The sequence below is a fragment of the Zootoca vivipara genome, chromosome 2 (genome assembly GCF_965207765.1).
Source record: "Zootoca vivipara chromosome 2, rZooViv2.hap1.1, whole genome shotgun sequence".
In the NCBI taxonomy this organism is placed as follows: domain Eukaryota; kingdom Metazoa; phylum Chordata; class Lepidosauria; order Squamata; family Lacertidae; genus Zootoca; species Zootoca vivipara.
In genome coordinates this window covers 82408294-82428260 of record NC_142584.1, presented here as the reverse complement: position 1 = coordinate 82428260, position 19967 = coordinate 82408294, and the positions used below count along the sequence as shown (strand labels likewise).

General features: G+C 42.1%; 1 protein-coding gene and 1 long non-coding RNA gene across 4 annotated transcripts in view; one reads left to right on the top strand and one right to left on the bottom strand.

The window, feature by feature from the left end:
- Nucleotides 1-7339, top strand: part of KBTBD12 (kelch repeat and BTB domain containing 12) — a 72896-nt gene extending 65557 nt beyond the window's left edge. For both annotated transcript variants that reach the window (XM_088662337.1, XM_060271410.2), the window contains exon 6: nucleotides 4981-7339. In XM_088662337.1, the coding sequence (XP_088518463.1) occupies nucleotides 4981-5147 (167 nt within the window). In that variant the 3' untranslated portion in view covers nucleotides 5148-7339. The remainder of the gene's footprint in view (nucleotides 1-4980) is intronic.
- LOC148686942 (uncharacterized) overlaps nucleotides 1-19967 on the bottom strand; it is a 43615-nt gene that overhangs the window by 15161 nt on the left and 8487 nt on the right. Inside the window, exons 2-5 of one of the 2 annotated variants that reach the window (XR_015948255.1) lie at nucleotides 18544-18689; nucleotides 11501-11607; nucleotides 10417-10462; nucleotides 4917-5023 (exon numbers count right to left, since the gene is read on the bottom strand). This is a non-coding gene — a long non-coding RNA (uncharacterized LOC148686942). Of the gene's footprint in view, nucleotides 1-4916; nucleotides 5024-9557; nucleotides 9688-10416; nucleotides 10463-11500; nucleotides 11608-18543; nucleotides 18690-19967 lie in introns of those variants that run through there. The other variant, XR_015948256.1, reaches the window with a different exon arrangement.

Below are 19967 nucleotides of genomic sequence, written 5' to 3'. Positions count from 1 at the left end.
CTTCCCCATAAAAAGGCAGAGAAAGAAAGTAGCAGCAGCAATCGATATGTAGTACCACAGGGGTAAGTATAAGCTCTAACCACATATGGAATGCAATTTCCAAGAACAGAGAAGCAGATTAAATATTTATCCAGCATACCCTAAAGCAATCTGTAAGCTTCCCTGTGCAGTGGCCAGTCTTGAGTGAAGCAGGCCGAGTCAGCCTGTCATACAGCTGTAACAGCAAAACCCAGCCTGGTTAAGGTATGTCTGAGTGGCAAAATGCATTCATACTTGGAAATGGAAGTTTATGAGCCTCCAAGTAGTGCTTCCTCCCTTGCAGAGCATCTGCAAGAATGGTGCAGAGCATAGTATGGCTGGGAATATGAAGCAAGTATGTTTCCTAATAAAAAACAAATCAAGGTGAGCTAGTGGCACTTATCCTGGACAGAGGTGCAAACATGAAAATTGGAGTTTTAAAGCCTTACCTGATCCTTAAAAAAAATAATTCACTGCTAAATTTGTGACTTGAAAGACAAATGAAGGATACTATCCATAATGTAAAATAAAAAAGTAAGAACAAAGCTATACATAAAAATATAAACTGAAACCAGCTTGCCATGCTCACAACAAACCCAGTAGTCTGTGTGGGTTTGCACGGTCCTGTACTTTATTGCACCAATAGCTAATAAAAACATTCAATTTGTTCACAAAGAGATAATCAGATTATCTTCCCTCTCTGTCTCACCTTAGTTATCCATTTAATGATATGTACAATATCTCATACTTGAAATATCTATTCCTCCAGTGTCACTAAGTTCATTTTTCCCAGTTATAAAAGATTATCAGTTTAAGAACTTCAGTAATTGTTGAACAAATTCCCTATATTCCAATGGTGTTTGATCGTTTATCAGCGCAAATAAAATAAAGGATCAATTAGTAGTACATAACTTGTTATCACTTCCAATCTCCTTTACCACCTCAGTCCAAAATTTCACAACCTTAAAGTAAGCTCAAAATGTAACATTCCAGATTAGCTGCCTCACGTCTCCAACATAAATTACTTGCCATACTGTACTATGGAAAGAACTGACTTATAATGGTGTTAAATGCCAGCATCAGATTAATTTAAGACTTGACCTAATTGTACAATAAGCGACATTTTGCCAAATCTCCAATGATCCATTGATATTTTACCTAGTTTGCCAAAACAAGAGTATAGCACATTCACTTTGGGTAGTTGGTTCCATGACAGGCATGGATAAATGCCTGTGGAATTCTGACTGGTTAATGACACCTTCCTTTCTCTCCTTCCTATTTGCCATTATATGCATTTTTAAAAAATGTTTTAATTTTTAGACCATAAGGAGTCCTCATCAGCAAGAATCCTCATCTGATCTATGTAAACATAGACACCCAGCAATGCTCCTTCTTTCTCCTAGCACTGCTTCCAATATTTTAACAGCTGTTCACTCCCCTTTTCAGCACACAAGCTTGCATCTCCCGTTCCTGCAGACCTATGTCAATTTTGTGAGCAATGAAAAGCTAGAGAAATGAAATGTATGTGACTGTATCGGTTTCCCTTCTTAGGATTGCAGTTACTGTATGCAAAGTGATAAAGGACTACTGTATTTATTTAACTTGTTTTCCATCCTCCCCATCTCAAAAGTCTCAGGACAAGCAACTACACAAACATAAAATCCATAAGTACAATATTTATTAAAATACAGAATGCAAATATCATAATAAACAATTACCCCATGCCAAAGAAATCACTGTGCACATTATTCCAATGGCATAATTCCATCATCCATAAATTAAGTGATAATGAGCACCCCTGAAAAGCAGCAAAATAGCCTCTCCTCTTGTTCCACTTTTATAGTCCTCAAGAAAGGGCAAGATTATAATGGAGATTTTACAAATGAAGAGAAAGCCCCAGTCAGAGTCCAGTAAATAATTTCCTGTGTAAACAGGAAGAAGTACAGTAAACAGTGAAGAAATTCACTGGAAATTCAGTGGGGTGTGTTTCACAATGGGAATGCAACAGACACACATTTGGGAGGATGTGCATTGAAATTGGCTATGACTCCCTGCTGAGGGTGAACAGTGGCAAACCTAAGTTTGTCACTGTAAAATGTGTGAAATTGCTCAGAGAGTTATAATCGACTACCCCGATGGCTGTACCAAGCCAGGCTAGACCTAGAAATTCCTCAGAGCAGAGAATGAAAAAGATGAGCAAATCCTCTCCACACATTTTAGCTATAGCAAACGTTCAGCTGAAAATTTCTAACTGGTATTGGAGGGGGGGGGGAGGTAGCTTTAAAAAGAACTTCTCATTAATACCAAAGCAGTTGGCTTTTTGTAATAGGTGTCAAAAAGCCCAGCTTTTGTGCTAGAAAATAAATGGCTCTTCCATTCACCTGTAGAAGAAGAGGGGGGAAAGAACTCTGAAGCAAAATTCTCTCTTGCTTGGTGGCTCTTTTGTTATGGTACGATTTCTCAGCCTTGGGTAAAAGCGGCTCTTTATAAAAACTGGCTTTAACAGAGTTGCTTGAATCTAACTGCTTTTGCCAAATCCATCAGTTTTTCCAAACAGGCAAAGTACAAGAGAGGCACTGAAAGTTGTCTCCACCCTGTGTAGGAGATGGCTGCTTAACACTCATGCTCATGGAAACCACAAAACTTAGTTTCCAGAAGCCTGGAGGGTATTTTCTTACACAATGTTTTTGAGAATGTCTGACATGCCTTTTTGTGTCACATGTGAAGGCTACTAATACGGAGAAGAATTTGAAAAGGATGTTAAGTGTTCATTGCAGCCAATAAAGGTTTAGTAACTGCATTCTGAGTTAAGTTTAAAGAGGCAGGTCTCATCCTTGTAAATAAAAGTACCCTCAGTTTTATCCACAACAGCAAAACAATGTAAGATAGCCAGGATCAGAATGGCATACTTAGGATAGTGTTATTGTTGTCGTTTAGTCGTGTCCGACTCTTCGTGACCCCATGGGCTATAGCACGCCAGGCACTCCTGTCTTCCACTGCCTTCCGCAGTTTGGTCAAACTCATGTTGGTAGCTTCGAGAACACTGTCCAACCATCTCATCCTCTGTTGTCCCCTTCTCCTTCTGCCCTCAATCTTTCCCAACATCAGGGTCTTTTCCAGGGAGTCTTCTCTTCTCATGAGGTGGCCAAAGTATTGGAGCCTCAGCTTCACAATCTGTCCCTCCAGTGAGGATAGCGTATGTACCTTTTAATGCAGATCTAACCATTGCTGGATCTACTTGCAAGCCAACATCTACTCTAATTAGTTCGTTCACTTCTGTGTGATTTGCAGCTGCCTGTAGAAGTTACTCGCTTTAGTTACTCTTCTTTCCATGACCACGCCAAACATTGGGAAACCATCCCATATTCCTTGCAATGTGTTTTCTGCAGGGTTATGCCGTTTCACACACCAAAAGATTCTAGCCATGGCGAATTAGTGCTCGAGATGAGGATTTAGGGCAAGTGTGACAACAGGGCCCAGAGCGAAGAGTCATAAGAACATAAGTTCCCTGCTGGACGAGACCAAAGGCCCATCTAGCCCAAACTTCTGTTCTCACAGTGGCCCAGCAGATGCCAATGGCAAGCTCATCAGCAGAATGTGAAGGCAAAAGTCACTCTCTCTTCTTGTGAGTTCCCCAGAAGCTGGTATTTAGAGTCCTTTCTTACTGAGAGCTCCTATCCTAACATCTCTTAGAGTACTCCATTGCAGCCATTGGGAAATCATAGAATCATAGAGTTGGAAGAGACCACAAGGGCCATCCAGTCCAACCCCCTGCTAAGCAGGAAACACCATCAAAGCATTCTTGACATATGCCTGTCAAGCCTCTTCTTGTAAAACAAGTCATTTACTTGCAGTGAAATAAATTAGGTTTAAGTTATGTGCGAGTAATATTAGATTCTTTGGCATGCAAGCTTATTATATATGGGTGAGGTCCCCACCATCCCTTGAATTGGGGGGTTGGGGACAGGGCCCAAATAACTGTTAACTCACTTGCATGAATTCTTCTGTCCAAGCGGCCAAAACAAATTGGATTGTTTGGACACTAGCCCTTTTTTTCAATAATGGCTGTCTTTTCTTTGACACTCACTTTTTACAGATAACCCAGAAGCCATCATTGTTTGGTCACTGTCTTCCAGTGTCTTCAGTGTTGTTTTCCTCTTCCCCCACCCCCCCCACCCCCTGAACTGATGCACATTTTCTTTTCTTGTCAATAAAATGCAACTGTAGCACCAGCGTAGATAGGCAAAACCCTAATGAGGCTTTTACAGGCAAGCAGGCCCTTTCATTAAAACTCCTGCTAGCAGGGAATGCCCATGCTACTTGCTTTCTGTTCAGTATAGATGAGGATAAGAAATTAAATTATTGATTTCCTTTCATTTATTTTTAATCTTTATTTCATTTTGCAATAAAGGAAAGAAAATAAGTCCAAGAAAACCAATAGTTAAAGATCCCCTATCCCTGCAAGGAAGCAATAAAACAGGGGAAACCTGTAAGGAGGGAGTTTTCAATTAACATTGCAAGGGAACTTTGCTGGAAAAGATTTACTTGTAAACAAACTCTATAGAAAAAGGACAATTCTGGACCATGTAGCACTATATTAGTTTAGTATGCATTCAGCATGCAATTAGTTTGGGCACATCCAGGAACCAAGTTCATTTCCTTTTTAGATACAGTGGTCAAAGTAGAGAACCAATACTCAATGAATGGTGTCTTTTGTTATAAGCCAAACAAAAAAGGACTTGGCATTCTCAAGTCAAATCAGCACAACCTGGAGTTTCCAGACACATTGTACAGCTTGGAGTACAAATATTGGGTTTGCAAATCATGCTTCAGTCACTGCCATATCTCCTTTTAATCTAAGCATAACATAAAAGATTTTTTTTTGCTTTGTTACTTACATCAAAGATGGTTTCTTGACTCCTTTGTTGATGTTGCATTTCATTTTTCTTTTTTTGGTTGCAGCTCGGCATGAAGTTATCACCAAAGAGATCTTAGAGCTGGACACCTGGGAAAATCAGTGGAATGTTGTGGCTGTCAACGTCCTCATGCATGATAGCTATGATGTCTGTCTTGTTGCTCAGCTGAACCCACGGGATCTCATTCCCCCTCCTCCTGATTTAGTGGAGTAATAGGCATGCAGGTTTCCCTTGCAGTTGGCCAGCAATGTCTCCTGGACACCTAAGAATGCCAGGACAACTGTTAGTTAAAGCATCTGGAGCGAACGCGAGCATTTGCAGTTGCTTAAAGAATTAAGAAAACATTTGCACATTCAGAAATCAGAATTCTATACCAACATAAATACTGTGAAACCATTAAATTGTCAGCCAGAGGGCCAAATGGAACGCAAAAGGTGGCCTTAGGGTGCAAACGGGTACCTGTTTACCTGGAAGTAAACTCAACTGAACTCAATGGGGCTTACTTATGAGTAAACACACATAGGATTGTGCTATTAGTCTCATAATCAGGTGGAATCGGCTCAAAAGTTAGATTGCATTGGCCCTGTGTTGATGGAGGAGTTTGCAGATAAGAAGCCTTCTTTCACACAATCCTGCATATTGTACAACCATAACTGTCCAGATGTTCTAGTTACAGGTAGGTAGTCGTGTTGGTCTGACGTAGTCGAAACAAAATAAAAAATAAAAAAAATCCTTCCAGTAGCACCTTAGAGACCAACTAAGTTTGTCACTGGTATGAGCTTTTGTGTGCATGCACACTTCTTCAGATACACTGATGTTGAATCTCAGCTAGAACAGATAGAACATTAGTTCTCTTGAAGTTTGGAATAAACTATCAGCAATGGTTTCTAAAGTTCTGGTTTGGTGCCTTATACAATGAAGGATTTTGCTTGCCTTAATACCTTGGGGCTTGCTTATTATAGTTTCCGTATGGAACAAATAGGAGGTCCATACAAAGCTGTAGGACACAAAGTCAAAGCATTGGTCTATTACAGAGATAGCCAAACTGGTGCCCTCCAGATGTTGTTGTACTGCAGCTCCCAGCAGTCCCAGCCAACATGCCCAATGGATGATGGGAGATGTAGTCCAACAACATTTTGAGCACACCACATGGGTTACCCCTGTCCAGCAGTAGCTCTTCACTGTTTGGGGCAGGAATCTTTCCCTATCCCAACACAGAAATACCAGAGATTGAACCTGGGACCTTTTGCATGTGTTCATCTACATAGTGGGAACCCTTCTCTGATGGTCTTCTGCTACCATAAGGCAGGCTGGGACATTCAGAACTTTCCACCCAAGGTTGGTCTTATTCAGGCATCCCCAAACTACGGCCCTCCAGATGTTTTGGCCTACAACTCCCATGATCCCTAGCTAACAGGACCAGTGCTCAGGGATGATGGGGATTGTAGTCCAAAACATCTGGAGGGCCGAAGTTTGGGGATGCCTGGTCTTATTGATCCTTTATCCATCTCTTCTGTCCTGAGTTTGACACTAGAGCATTAAGGAAGGGCAATCTATGCTGCTGCCACTAGTGGCATTACCATTACCTACTGCTCACCTGGGATGATTTGTACTGAGGTAGAGAAAGGGTGAGCTGAGAATGCAGGTGTCGCATAAGAAGTAGCTCTAGAGCTCCTAGGAATGAGAAAGGGAGAAAGAGCTGAAAAGGGAAGAGAATCATAGATGTGAGGGTCCAGAATGAGTGGTCTAGGGCTTTTGGGAAGCAGTCATTCACTTTTCAAGTGTAATGTGTAGCCAGCCCATATTTAAAATTGCTGCTGCAGGTGTTTGAACAGGGGGGAAATGAGGAGATGAGATATATTTCCTACTCTGTTTATGACTCATCAACTTTACCTTGAAACATCAATGAATGTTTCATAAAACACACAAAGGTAGCATGAACTTCACAAGAACTTGCTCAATGCAGAACACTATGCTAGGGTTGAATCAGCATGGGTATGTGTTTAATAGAAATAATCTAGAAAAGAAGTGAAGCTGTGAGCCTCATGACTCAACCTTTTCCTTCCTGTGTGCTTTGTAGGTAGGATGTATTTGACAGTTAAAACATTTACATTTGAATGTTTCACTGCTATACTGTCAACACTAGAAGAAAAGGTTTTAGCCTATAGTCTGGGGAAATGTGGGTGCTGCTTCCATAGATTATGTTGAATCTTGATTCTGATGTGGGCAAAAGGCCATCAGGATGCTTGCAAGTGCAGTGCACACAAACAAAGTATACTGTACATCGCTTTGTTGGAGTTTAGAGATGATAAACAGTACTGAAGAACTTTCTCCACATATGCCCTAAGCCGGCTTGATGCTATATTTGTCCAGTTTGTCCAATAAAGCTGCTATATTTTTACCTAGATCGCCTCCAGACTGTCAGCATGTTGTGGGAGGGATTCAAGCACGTCCCAAAGTTTAAGTTTGTGCAGTTAAATTGGATTAAAGCACTTTGTTGCTCTAGCACAAGAAATCCACATTTTCCCCCCTTTTAAAAAAAATGACCTTGTGGAGTTAGGAAAGAGAATTGGGAATACACTGAAAAGTATAGGATGAACAAATTATTAATAAGAAGGCATATAATAATTTGTGAGTGTGTGTGCATGCAAGCACAGCACCGAAACTCAAAAATTAAAAATATCTATTGCTGCACACCAAACCAATCTCTGAGCAGTGCAAGATTCCAGGGGTTCCAGGCTCTTACCCAGGGTTTGTTTTTCCTTCTGGAAATGAGGCACAGCGGAGACTGTGTTGTCTTTATTATATATGGTTTATATAATGGAGAGGTTCACAGCATTTACACCCCAAGAAGGTCTTGCTTCTCCTGTAGCTGCAGCCTTGGATTCAAACAGAAATCGAACATCACTCTGCCTGTCTGGCTCCCTAGCCTGCTGCCTTTTCTGCTTCTACCTTCTAGCTCACATAATGCCACTCTCCACTCTGGCCTTTGTCCTTCTAACTACTGGGGAGCTGAGGCACAGATCCACTTTCTTTGTTCCCTTAGGTGCCCATTAACAGGTCCTAGGCTATCACCTCACCAGGAAGCTACGGTAGCTTGGCTATTCCAGAAATTTGAATCCTTAATTAGATTTTACTACTTGCTAGATCCAGGCAAGTACAGCCTACTTCCCCCTCAAACTCATAACACTACCCCCCCCCCTTCAAATTGCTGAGCAGCGCCAGGTACATCTTGCTAGTGCTCAATAATCAGGTTGTCTGGAACAGCTCCTAATCTTTGCATGCCTCTATATCTTTGAAATTGTGTGTGTGTGTGTGTGTGTGTGTTTGTGTGTGTGTGTGTGTGTGTGTGTGTGTGTGTGTGTTTGTTTGTGTGGGTGTGTGTGTGTTTATATTCAATTTCAAAGACAAAGGAGCAACAGAGCTAAGCTTTAGCAAGGGGGGGAGAAGATCATTATTTTTACACTTTCAAAAAGTAAAAACAAATACAGCTTTTTGCCCATCGCTAACACTGTGGTTGTCAGTTCTAAATAAAAACTATTTACATAACCTTCAGCCCACTTGGAAATGTGGAACAGGGGCTCTGTGAGTACAGACTTGCAAATTAAAATCTCGCCAGGGTGGTCGCTCACATCTTGCTCTGCTCACCTGAGCACCTCCTCCTTTGCAGCATGCTCCTCCCTGCCCTCCCACCACAGCACCCTATGCTTCCCTCTCTGCATTCCTCTTCTCATCCCCCCCCCAATGCATTGCACTCCCCCCAAACAGGGAAGTGGGAACTCTCATTAGTGGAGAGTTTTGTTTCCATGGTACCTACCATGCTAATAGCTGTCTTCTTTCCAAATTTAACTATGGGCTCTAATGAGTGATTAAGGCAGCAGATCACCTCAGCCATTTATATGGTTAACTTACACCCTCCTGCAGGGGGGCAAGAAACCATGAGATTGCCCTCCCCAGTCTGCGGGCCAGAAGACCAGAAGCAGCATCCTTGGATCTCCCAACTTAAAAATGGTGTTCTCTGTGTCCAGAATGAACCGGGACAGAAAAAACCATGCTAAGTTGGGGAGCTCCAGCGGGACTGCTATTGAGGAATAAAAATGCCCATGTTTTACTAAGAGTAGACCCACTGAAATTCATGAAAATGTCTAACAGTGTAACCTATGCATGTCAATGGGTTTTTCCTGTAATTTTATATTGTAAACTGCCCTGAGATCTTCAGATGAAGGACAGTACAGTGGTACCTCAGGTTGCGGACCCGATCTGTTCCAGGGTGCCGTTCGGAACCCGAAAAGTCTGCAACCCGAGCGGCGCTTTTGTGCATGCATGAAAGTGCCTGCATGAAGCGCGCAGAACGCTTCTACGCATGCATGTGTGGCAGAACCCAGAAGTAAACACTTCCGGGTCCGCCGCGTTCACAATCTGGAAAAACGCAACCCGCAGCGGACGCAACCCGAGGGATGACTATATATATATTATAAATTTAACAAATAATAAGTGTATTTTAGGATTTAAGCCTAAATTAGGTGCCTTAATTTCAATGGGAAATCTACTGAGTGCTACCCCATGGCTCCCCAGATGTTGTTGGACTATGAATCCCTTCATCCCTGCTTACATCATCGTTGCCCTCGCAGCCTGGGAACGGTGGGAGTTGAAGTCCAACAACCTCTGGAGGATCTCCGATTCCCCATCCCTGCTTGATAGTGGCCTTGGATTACAACTTTCTGTTACTTGCAGAACTGAACTAAATTTCCACCTGCAACAAGAAAATCCATTCACTGCAAGCTAATGTAATCAATGTAATGCAATTGAGCCTCTTTGCTGTTAGGGAAATGGCATGTTCTGGTGCTAGAAAGTGTGTGTTGGAGTCACACAACAGGGGGACTAAGGACCAGGAATTGGGGGAAGCAAAACATTGTGACTTGGTCCTCCCTAACTCTTGCTTTTAGCGATAGGGAGCTTCAGATCGAATCCCACTTGAAAATAATGACAATCATGTATCAACAAACTCTGGTCACACAGTTATAGTTGTTTGGGAGGTTTTGCGTAAAAAAACAATTTCCCCCAAACCTTATGTGTACAGTAACAAGAAAATGGAGTGGAAAGTGTGGGATAGCCCTTGTCTTGACACAATATAATCTACCATACTCTCCAAAAAATCAGGATGAATGCTCACAATTCCAGCCCTGCAGTGTACAATGAATGTCTCACACCAGACCAAAATAATGCTGTAAGTCAGGGATGGGGAACTTGTGGCTCTCTAGATGTTGTTGAGCAACACCCATCATCTCTGCTCATCTGCTCATGCAGGAGCTGGAGTCCAGCAACATCTCTTGAGGGCCATCATTTCCCCAAACATACATACTGTAAGTAACCCAACAGGCTAGAAATCAAAAAATATTTCTTCACATCTCTCTAGAACTTCAGATTTTAAAATGGATCGGGGAGATCTGAGCATTTCTTCAAAGAGATGCAATTCACTTACCAGTCATGCTCAGCTGCAGCTGATGTGCTAGCATTTTACTCCAGATCTGGAGACTGAAAGAAAATGATGTTTATAAAACCTGCCTGTGAAACACACACAGCACATCCTTTGATGCTCCTCCCTTATTTTCTTTGGCTTCAATGCCTTATGTGCACTTGATGGAATGATTTAATAATACCCTCTTACTTCAGGAGAGCATGAATTCTACAAAACATAAGCCCCAGAGAAGTGAAGTTTTGCTGTATTATTATTATTTTTTTAAAAAAGTATTCGGCTGCAATCTTACACCTCTTACCTGGGAGTAAAACCCATTGAAATTAATAGAACACATCTCTGAGTAGATGTGCTTAGGATTGTGCTGTTTATCGCAGCATATAATGTTTATACAATGAACATTCAAAGCCTCTTTCAGAAGAGAAATAAGAGTCTGAGTTTTGTTTTTGCAAGTGTCTGCCAAAGTATGTATCATCCTTAGCTTAAATTGTTTCTTTTATTTGGTTGGGCAGCAAATAACCTGATCCTTTAATCTGCTGTGCAAGGCAAAAAAAAAAATCAATGTGATCTGTGTTATGGGCTATTATTACCAGTGCAACTGCACCACACAAGGTCTTGCAAAAGTCCAACTTGGGCTGATCGGAGGTGCAAAATCACTAAAGACTATCCTGTCCATTGCAACTGAGTTTCTTCCTCCCCAGTATCTTATACGGTGGCCTGTTTCAGGTTGCCTCAGGGTCAACAGGGTATATTATTACCCTTGTCATATGTGTATTCAGATGTCAATTTTAAGTTCTGACCTTACAGAACAAAACTGTGAGCATAGTAGTTGTTTATATTGTTTAAAAAAACACCCCAGAATTTAGGAAATCAATCCATTTGAGAGTATTGTGTCTAGATCTCGTCACTGCACTTAAAAAAAAAAGTCATAGAGAAATAGGAATGGGTTCAGAGAAGGACAACAAAGATGGTCAGTGGTATGGAAAACAAATTCTATGAAGAAAGGTTGAAAAAACTGGATATGCTTTGTCTGGAGAATATATGAATTGCATACACACAACACGTTATTCTAGGTTCAATGGAGACCTACCGGTAGTACGTGTCTTTTCCATGTAGTTTGCACATAGTCCATATACAATCTAGATCAGCTGCATATACTTTGCCCCTGAGTAAGCTTCTTGAGAAACTGGTTTCATTCTGAAAACAAAAGCTCATTAGAGATGGATTCTGCATTACTCCACAGTGTGTCCATTTGAAAACAGATGTGGGCGGTCCTGGCAATGAGTGGAGGGGGTATCTTCACCTGTCCAATGTTGCTATGGGCAGGTGCACACCAAGATTGCAATCACCGCTTTATTCATTCACTTGAGGCTTGAGCAGGAAGGAAAAGGTGTGGATAACCTAATCAAGGGGATGCTTTTCAAAATACATGTAAAGTAACCAAACCCAGCTTTGTGGATGGCAGAATCTGGACTCAAACTAGATTGAAAGCAGTACGTTAAGGAAAAGCATGAATGATTCCGGATTGAGAAAAATGTTTTTGTGTGCAACAAACAGGCTAGTGTGTGCAGTGTGTACCTGAGAGAGGTGGCATGATAGCACTATTACAATACTAGAAGAGTTGTCACTGTAGAAGGGGCAAAGACTTGTTTCCTTCTGCCCCAGAATGTAGGACTAGATCTGATGGACTTAAGTTACAAGAGGTGAGATTTGGGTTGAACATCAGGAGAAGTCGCTGAACAGTAAGGGCAGTCCAACATGGAAACCAATTACCTAAAGGGGTGATGGGCTCTCCCTCACTGGAGGTCTTCAAGCAGAGGCTGGGCAGCCATTTATTGGAAATGCTGTAGCTCTGGGTTTCCTGCAGCAAGTGGAGTGTGAGGTGGCAGCAACAGAACAGATGACCTAGCTCTAAGATTCTTTGAGAATATATAGGCGGCAGGAAGAAATTGTGTGCAACAGGGAAGAAACAGAAGGCGGTTTGTAAAAGCACAGCAGACATGGCTGGTTAAAGTGATACCTGAGCTGAATTTAGACTACACACCACATCAACTCTGATTAGGAAAGCAGCTTGTGAAAGTCTCCCGAGACTCCCATGAGGAATATGTGTTTGTAGTCCTCCAAATCCAGCTGCAGCTCCGGCCCAGACATTATGCGGAGAACACTTATTAGGCAGTGTGAGGTCTCAAGACTCATACACAGGGACCTCATTCACTGAAGCTAATAGAGTAGCACTGCAGGGGAGTTCTGCCCTCTGCTTGCCCCTTGCTTAAGTATAGGCTTAGGCTGTTAAATCTCAGCCACAACACGGCATGAACTGCAAAATGGAAAAGCTCCAGGGACTAGCTTTCCACAGACAGACACACAGTCTAATCAGGAACTTTTAATAAAAATAAAGGTGGAAGTTTTGGTCTGCTTTCCTGCAGCTATCCAGAAATAAAATAAGCACAGAGAGAGGATTAGCAGGCAAAGGAGACTGGATCTTAATTAGGAAACTGTTCACCTTGCTTTGTTTCCTGTCTTGATTAAAAAAAAGATTGGAACCATATGTGGGACTTAAGAGCAAGGAGGGGAAGGAAACTAGAAGCTGCAGGTGGGGCAGAACCGCTTGATTAGTTCATGTGGATAGGGTGATTATAGTTAGGCACTAGGTGGCGCTGTCCTGGGTTATTTCTGGGTGGAGTAAACAATTTCCTGTCTCTGTTCCTGTCTGAGGGGGATAATAAAGTTCTTGTCTAGCTTTCTGACCAATGTGTCCCTCTTGGCTTCCCATGACAGGTCACTTTAATATGTGAAATCCAATCAATGGTGGTAAGAAGCTGGCAAAATGTTATCTTTTACAGCCCTTAAAGATAAGGGATACTTTGCAGAGACTGCAGCTGGCAACTTGCTGCTTCCTTGGTTTCCTGGGAACTGTAGTTTGTTAAGGTTGCTGGCAACTGTAGCTCTCTGAGGAGAAAACTAGAGTTCTCGGGATTCTTTGAGTGAAACCAAGTGCTTTAAATGTGAGTTAAATGTGCTTTAAATGCATGCTGTGGGTGTTTCTTAGGCATAATGTCTCTCCTTTGTTTATTTGTCCAATAACAGGGAAAGGTAATTGAATTCACAAGCAGGTGAATTCCAGAGGGGAACAAACTAATATGAGGTAACGTTCAAAGAAGTGTTACATCAGTTTTTAACCACTGTAAACAAAAATGCAGCCTAGTTCTATGCTGTTTTCCCACTGGGCAGGTTGCAGCATCCTATCTAGTAAAAGGTAAAGGTAAAGGGACCCCTGACCATTAGGTCCAGTCGTGACCGACTCTGGGGTTGCGCACTCATCTCGCATTATTGGCCGAGGGAGCCGGCGTATAGCTTCCAGGTCATGTGGCCAGCATGACAAAGCCGCTTCTGGCAAACCAGAGCAGCACATGGAAACGCCGTTTACCTTCCCGCTGTAGCGGTTCCTATTTATCTACTTGCATCCTATCTAGAGGCAATGCAAAAACTTTCCCTGAGGATCAAAGTCCTATTTCATTAGGTCATTCTTATCTCTTTCTGCTTTGGAATTTTGCCAAATGCAGTTGGATACTGTACTAGGCAGACAGAGCAAAGTTTATTTAAGGTTGGCTTGTCAGATGGAATAATCCACCAACTCTCCTGACCCCCACCACCTAGCTGATTTTAAAACCCACTCCCAGGGGCTCCTCCTCCTCCAACTGAAATCAGAGTCATTTCAGACTGCTTTAAAGTTAATAATAAATTGATAAATTGAGAGAAAGGGCCACACATTTCTCACCCTGCTTCTCTTTTGACCTTCACTAAGAACTGCAATTTGCTCCCTTAACTGCTCATTGCTTTTAGCTTCTTGCGCAATACAACAGTTCCTAAGAGCTACAGCAAAGAAAACTGTGCCCTGTGTGATTTGGAAATGGCTGCTGCCAAGGTCGTGGGCTTTCTCTTAAGAGCTCAGCAGACTTGACTCCTGCATTTTCTGGCTGGTCAATTCTGTAACCTGAAGTACATGAGGGATTTAAAGCATTTCTTTCAAGTGAATTTGTATAGCTTATCTGCTTAGGATGGATTTATCAGCTGGCCTCTTTTGCAACCAGGACAATAAATCCTCATACCCATTCAGCCAAAATATATTGTTAAGTCATGCTTTATGGAACCAGCTCTTTAGTATTATCTCTGTTTAGTTATAAGAATGATGTAATTCTAGAACCTGGATGGTTAATACATCCCCTGCTGGAGTCTGGAACCAATTCCAGATGAAATTACCGTAAAAGTGTTTTGCCATTAACTGCTGTGACCGTATTATATCCAATTTTAAAAATGGCCATCCTTAAGGTATACAAGCTCTTCCACATATGTCTGGACATAAGCCCAACCCACAATGATTGAGGTCCCAACTAGGTCTGAGATTGGATTTATTGAAGTCTTCTTCCTGTTGTTGTTGTTGTTGTTGTTGTTGTTGTTGTTGTTATAAAAGTATATGCAAGTGACGGAAGATTTTGACTGTGGCCACAATGCTAAGGAGAGGAGATACCAACCCTTTCCTCTCATGGTATTTTCCTCCCTTCTAATTTCCCCTATTCCCAGCGGCTATTAGCCATGAAATGGGAAAACAACACATACTCATATTGAACCCACCTTTGCCCTCTCTGCAGCTAAGACAGGCATCCCCAAACTTGGCCCTCCAGATGTTTGGGGACTACAACTCCCATCATATCTAGCTAACAGGACCAGTGGTCAGGGATGATGGGAATTGTAGTCCCAAAACATCTGGAGGGCCACGTTTGGGGGTGCCTGAGCTAAGAGCAAGGGTGTGTGTGTAGTGGATTGAAGTCAAGAACTGATTACAGATCTCCCGTGCCATGTCTAAAATGGCCTTGGATTAATTTAGTTCCTTACCTGAGAAATTCCCCACCTGATCGTGCCAACAAAGATATGTATCTCTAATGGTGAAGATAAATGTGCCTACCTCTGCCCTCCTGCCCCCCCAACCCATAAAAGTTGAGAAACTTAGTGAGGATTTGTTGGAGCAAAGGGAAGGGAAGAAAACGGCACTTTGCTAGATCCACCAGCTTTGCAGTAGAATTTTACAAGGAAGAGACAAAGAGACCCTAGGTGTCCGCCCTAGAATCAGTGGTGGCTGGTGGTCCTGTGGGCTGGTGGGGTGGAAGGCAGGGAGCTTAACAGTCAGTGACCAGTGATAGGGTCAAGTAATTCTAGTTTTGTCCTCCTCATTCTCATCCCTGCTGGGTTAAAGAAGGGGAAAACAGAGACTAAGGAGGGGTCCGTGCTATGGTCTATGGGGTCACGAAGAGTTGGACATGGCTAAACGACTAAACAACAACAAGGAGGGGGAAGCCGACAGCCCGTGCTACCCCACTGTACTGGCTGGAATAAATCAGGCAGGTAGGGGCTTCTTTCAGTTTCTCATTTTTCCAATCTGAAGTTCAGTGCTTGAGTTTGCAATTTTAAAAAATTCTCATGAAAATTCATTACTATTTTATTTCTCCAACTACACATATTTTGTATGCAATTTTGTCCAATATGCAGTTTTCCAAAGCAATTTCCCCTAATATAATGCATTTTAATATATTATTTTCACTAATCCCATCGAGTTTTCTTGGCAGGGATACTGGAGTGGCTTGCCACACCTTGCCTACGAAGGTCCGTATAGCTATGGTTTTCCCAGTAGTGATGTATGGAAGTGAGAGCTGGACCATAAAGAAGGCTGATCGCCGAAGAATTGATGCTTTTGAATTATGGTGCTGGAGGAGACTCTTGAGAGTCCCATGGACTGCAAGAAGATCAAACCTATCCATTCTTAAGGAAATTATCCCTGAGTGCTCACTGGAAGGACAGATCGTGAAGCTGAGGCTCCAATACTTTGGCCACCTCATGAGAAGAGAAGAATCCTTGGAATAGACCTTGATGTTGGGAAAGATGGAGGGCACTAGGAGAAGGGGACGACAGAGGACGAGATGGTTGGACAGTGTTCTCGAAGCTACGAACATGAGTTTGACCAAACTGCGGGAGGCAGTGCAAGACAGGAGTGCCTGGCGTGCTATGGTCCATGGGGTCACGAAGAGTCGGACACGACTAAACGACTAAACAACAACAACAACTTTTCACTAATATGTGTATGCTTATGCACACTTTACCCTAGCACATGCATTTTTGTATACGTTACTTGGCTGGAAAATTGCATTGCAGATTTCAGAGAAGTGCAAATTTCATAGGATGGCTGTGTTTTGGTCCACGTATTGTTTTGAAAAGTGCAAATTGGGTAAGCTCACTTTTAAGTGCAAACTGAATCATGTTTCTCCTCCATCCCTAGTGATAGATTGGTGCTGGTGGGGCAGCCTCCACTGCATAGGATGGACTAGGTTGTCTGAGAATAGAAGTGAAATATTAAAAAAAAAAGCATCAGTATCTTTTGGATTTAATTGATGGGCTAGGTTAAGGAAATTAAATTGATATATATGGTGCTGGTTGGGAATCAGTTCACACTTGTAAGTTTAAGGGGGTTTCAGTTTATCCGTATAATTGAGACAATGGTTAAATTCAGCTGGAAATCAGGATTCCATGGAAAAGATTGTTTTGAGGAGTTGGGATAAAATGCTAAATGAACAGGAAGTGTCTCCACCTGCTGTCATAGATTAGGGAATCTGTAGGGTCCCCCCCCCCCCAAAAAAATCTGTCACATCCACAGTGTTGGAACTAAAGAACCTCAAGTCAGGAAAGCAGGAAGTAGCATTTTTTAATCTTCCCTTTTGGTATTGAGACAAGTCATAGATCAGCACATGAAATGTCTGTTTATGATAGCTAAGTTGGTAACAATTATTCTGGCTTTGTATAGAGTATGAGATCTGTGCTCTGAGAGGGTAGCAATTTTGCATGACTCAGGCCAAACTAGATATTACACTTGGGATGGGTGTAACAGTCTCCCAATTTAAAAAACAAAATGAAAACAGCTGCAGGAGGCTGCCACTTTTAGCAGAACCGAAGGGGAATGGCTGCTTAACCATGCAAAATCATTTCCTTCCTTTCTGTCTCCCCCCTCCTTTCTTATTTATCCATGGGAGAAACACACAGGGTGTGTCATGAATGATCCATGATTTAAACAAATAAACAATATTCTGATTCTCCCATGCCTATTCCTGATTAATGAGATATCCTTTCATCATAAACTGCAAGTTCAACTCCTAAGCAAACAAAAATTTACAACACACTACAAATACCCTTCCTCTATACAATATAGTCCAAAGAAACTCTCCCACTCCATTTAGTATTTTCAATGTTGCACTGGTTCTCAGAAAATGTATTTTCTACAGACTGACGTAAGAACCAGTTTACCTTTTAAGAACAGGGTTCGTCCTTTACTGTTAATAATAATCTGGAAGCCATAGCTTAGGGTTTGCTCCCATTGTCACACACATTTTTCAGACAGCACCTTCACATGCATCAGGAGGTGATTATGGTTTCACACATTTTGCACAAGAATTACTCTGCCAATGTCAACACAATAGTTAATCAGAGGAATAAGATCTGGACTGGATGAATCCCAAGCCGGAATTAAGATTGCTGGAAGAAATATCAACAACCTCAGATATGCAGATGACACAACCTTGATGGCAGAAAGTGAGGAGGAATTAATGAACCTTTTAATGAGGGTGAGAGAGGAGAGCAAAATATGGTCTGAAGCTCAACATCAAAAAAACTAAGATCATGGCCACTGGTCCCATCAGCTCCTGGCAAACAGAAGGGGAAGAAATGGAAGCAATGACAGATTTTACCTTCTTGGGCTCCATGATCACGGCAGATGGTGACAGCAGTCACGAAATTAAAACACGCCTGCTTCTTGGGAGAAAAGTGATGTTAAACCTAGACAGCATCTTAAAAAGCAGAGACATCACCTTGCCGACAAAGGTCCGTATAGTTAAAGCTATGGTTTAAGACAGGAGTGCCTGGCGTGCTCTGGTCCATGGGGTCACGAAGAGTTGGACACGACTAAATGACTAAACAACAACAACAACAAGGTCTGATAGACTCCATTTGTGGAGAGGAAGGTCCTCTGCATTTCTCTTTGCCTCTCCAAACATTCCCACACAGCATAAGAGCATTACAATGAACCCACCATACCTGTGTACCAGAACCATCTTGGCAGGCTGGGACAGAAGAACGAGAATGGTGTGCAGGATGCCTTAGACTGCAAAGCTGCGCTGCTGTGGGGAACAAGCCCCTCTGTAATGCTGTGAACTCTCTTCCTCCACCCAGGTGTGCAGTATCTAGGTGTAAATTAAACCATGTATTTTAAAGTGCTACACTCTCTGACATGCTTGAATTCCCAATGGAAACACAACCCTGTAACTGCCTGGAATCTTGCTACCACTCAGCAGAGACTGGAGGTGGCACACAACCTTTGTAAGCATATAGGTCCTACGGCATCAAGCATCCTGGTCTACTACAAACACTGTCTACTTTAGCTAAAATGGCAGCAGTTTTGGAATGGAGGAATTAAGCCAAGTTGAGTTACAGGTATCTCAACAATGGTATCTCAGCGATCTGCCTGCATATTAAGCCCCTGTGTGAAAGCACCCTATGAGGATCCACACAGAGGGTCAGAAGTAGTAGTAAACTTGGTTAAAAAACAAAACAAAACCCCAAAGCCAGCTGCTGAATATCCTCAATTGCCTCAACCAACATGTACGGTAGGAACCTTTGCTGTGGACACAACTGCTGGCCCTGCTGGAGCGGGTATGTGCATGGACAACAAGGCCTTTGTTAAGAATGCCCAGGGTGGCACCTAGGTTGGTTATTACAGGTCTTTTTCTCACATACAGTCTATCTGTTTTGGCACATTATGGTTATAAGATTTCCTAATAGATAAAATGTCTTTTAAGTACCAGAGGGAGATCGGGGGTACAATACAATATAGCTTTTATTTATAAAGCCTTTTACAAATGTCCCAGGGAGCTATTTTGCAAAGGCAGGAGCGGACACTTACGGCACGATAACAACGAATCACAGTTCATTCACTGCACATCTAATGTCATGGGGTCTGGTTTCAGCTTTAGCTCTAAAACCAAACAGGGAATTTGCTTGGCGAGTTTCTGCTGCTAATGTCTTGACAGTATAATATTATCATTGTTTACATGGGGTGTACGGATGGGCAATCTTGACCATTTCAGTTTGTCTCCATCTCATTTTTCCAGTCTTAAATTCAATTCTACACATTTCCACATTAGTTAATCTCCCCCCCCCCCAAAAAAAAATTAATCATGGAAATGAATCAACATCTTAGTGTAATTTTCTCTTATCTACATGTTTGTATGCGAATTTACTTGAGATACAAGTTTTTGCAAAGCAATGTTCCTTAATGTTATGCTTTTTTCTGCTATCTTTGTTAATATATGCCTTTTCTACACATTGGGGTAGAGAACTGCATTGCAAAATTCTGAAAAAATATGAATGTTGAAGGAAGGTTGTGTTCTGTTTTGCATATTGTTCAAGACACTGGTGTTTCAGGCTGCCCTTCCACTTGTGTTGCATCTGAATCCTCTCTC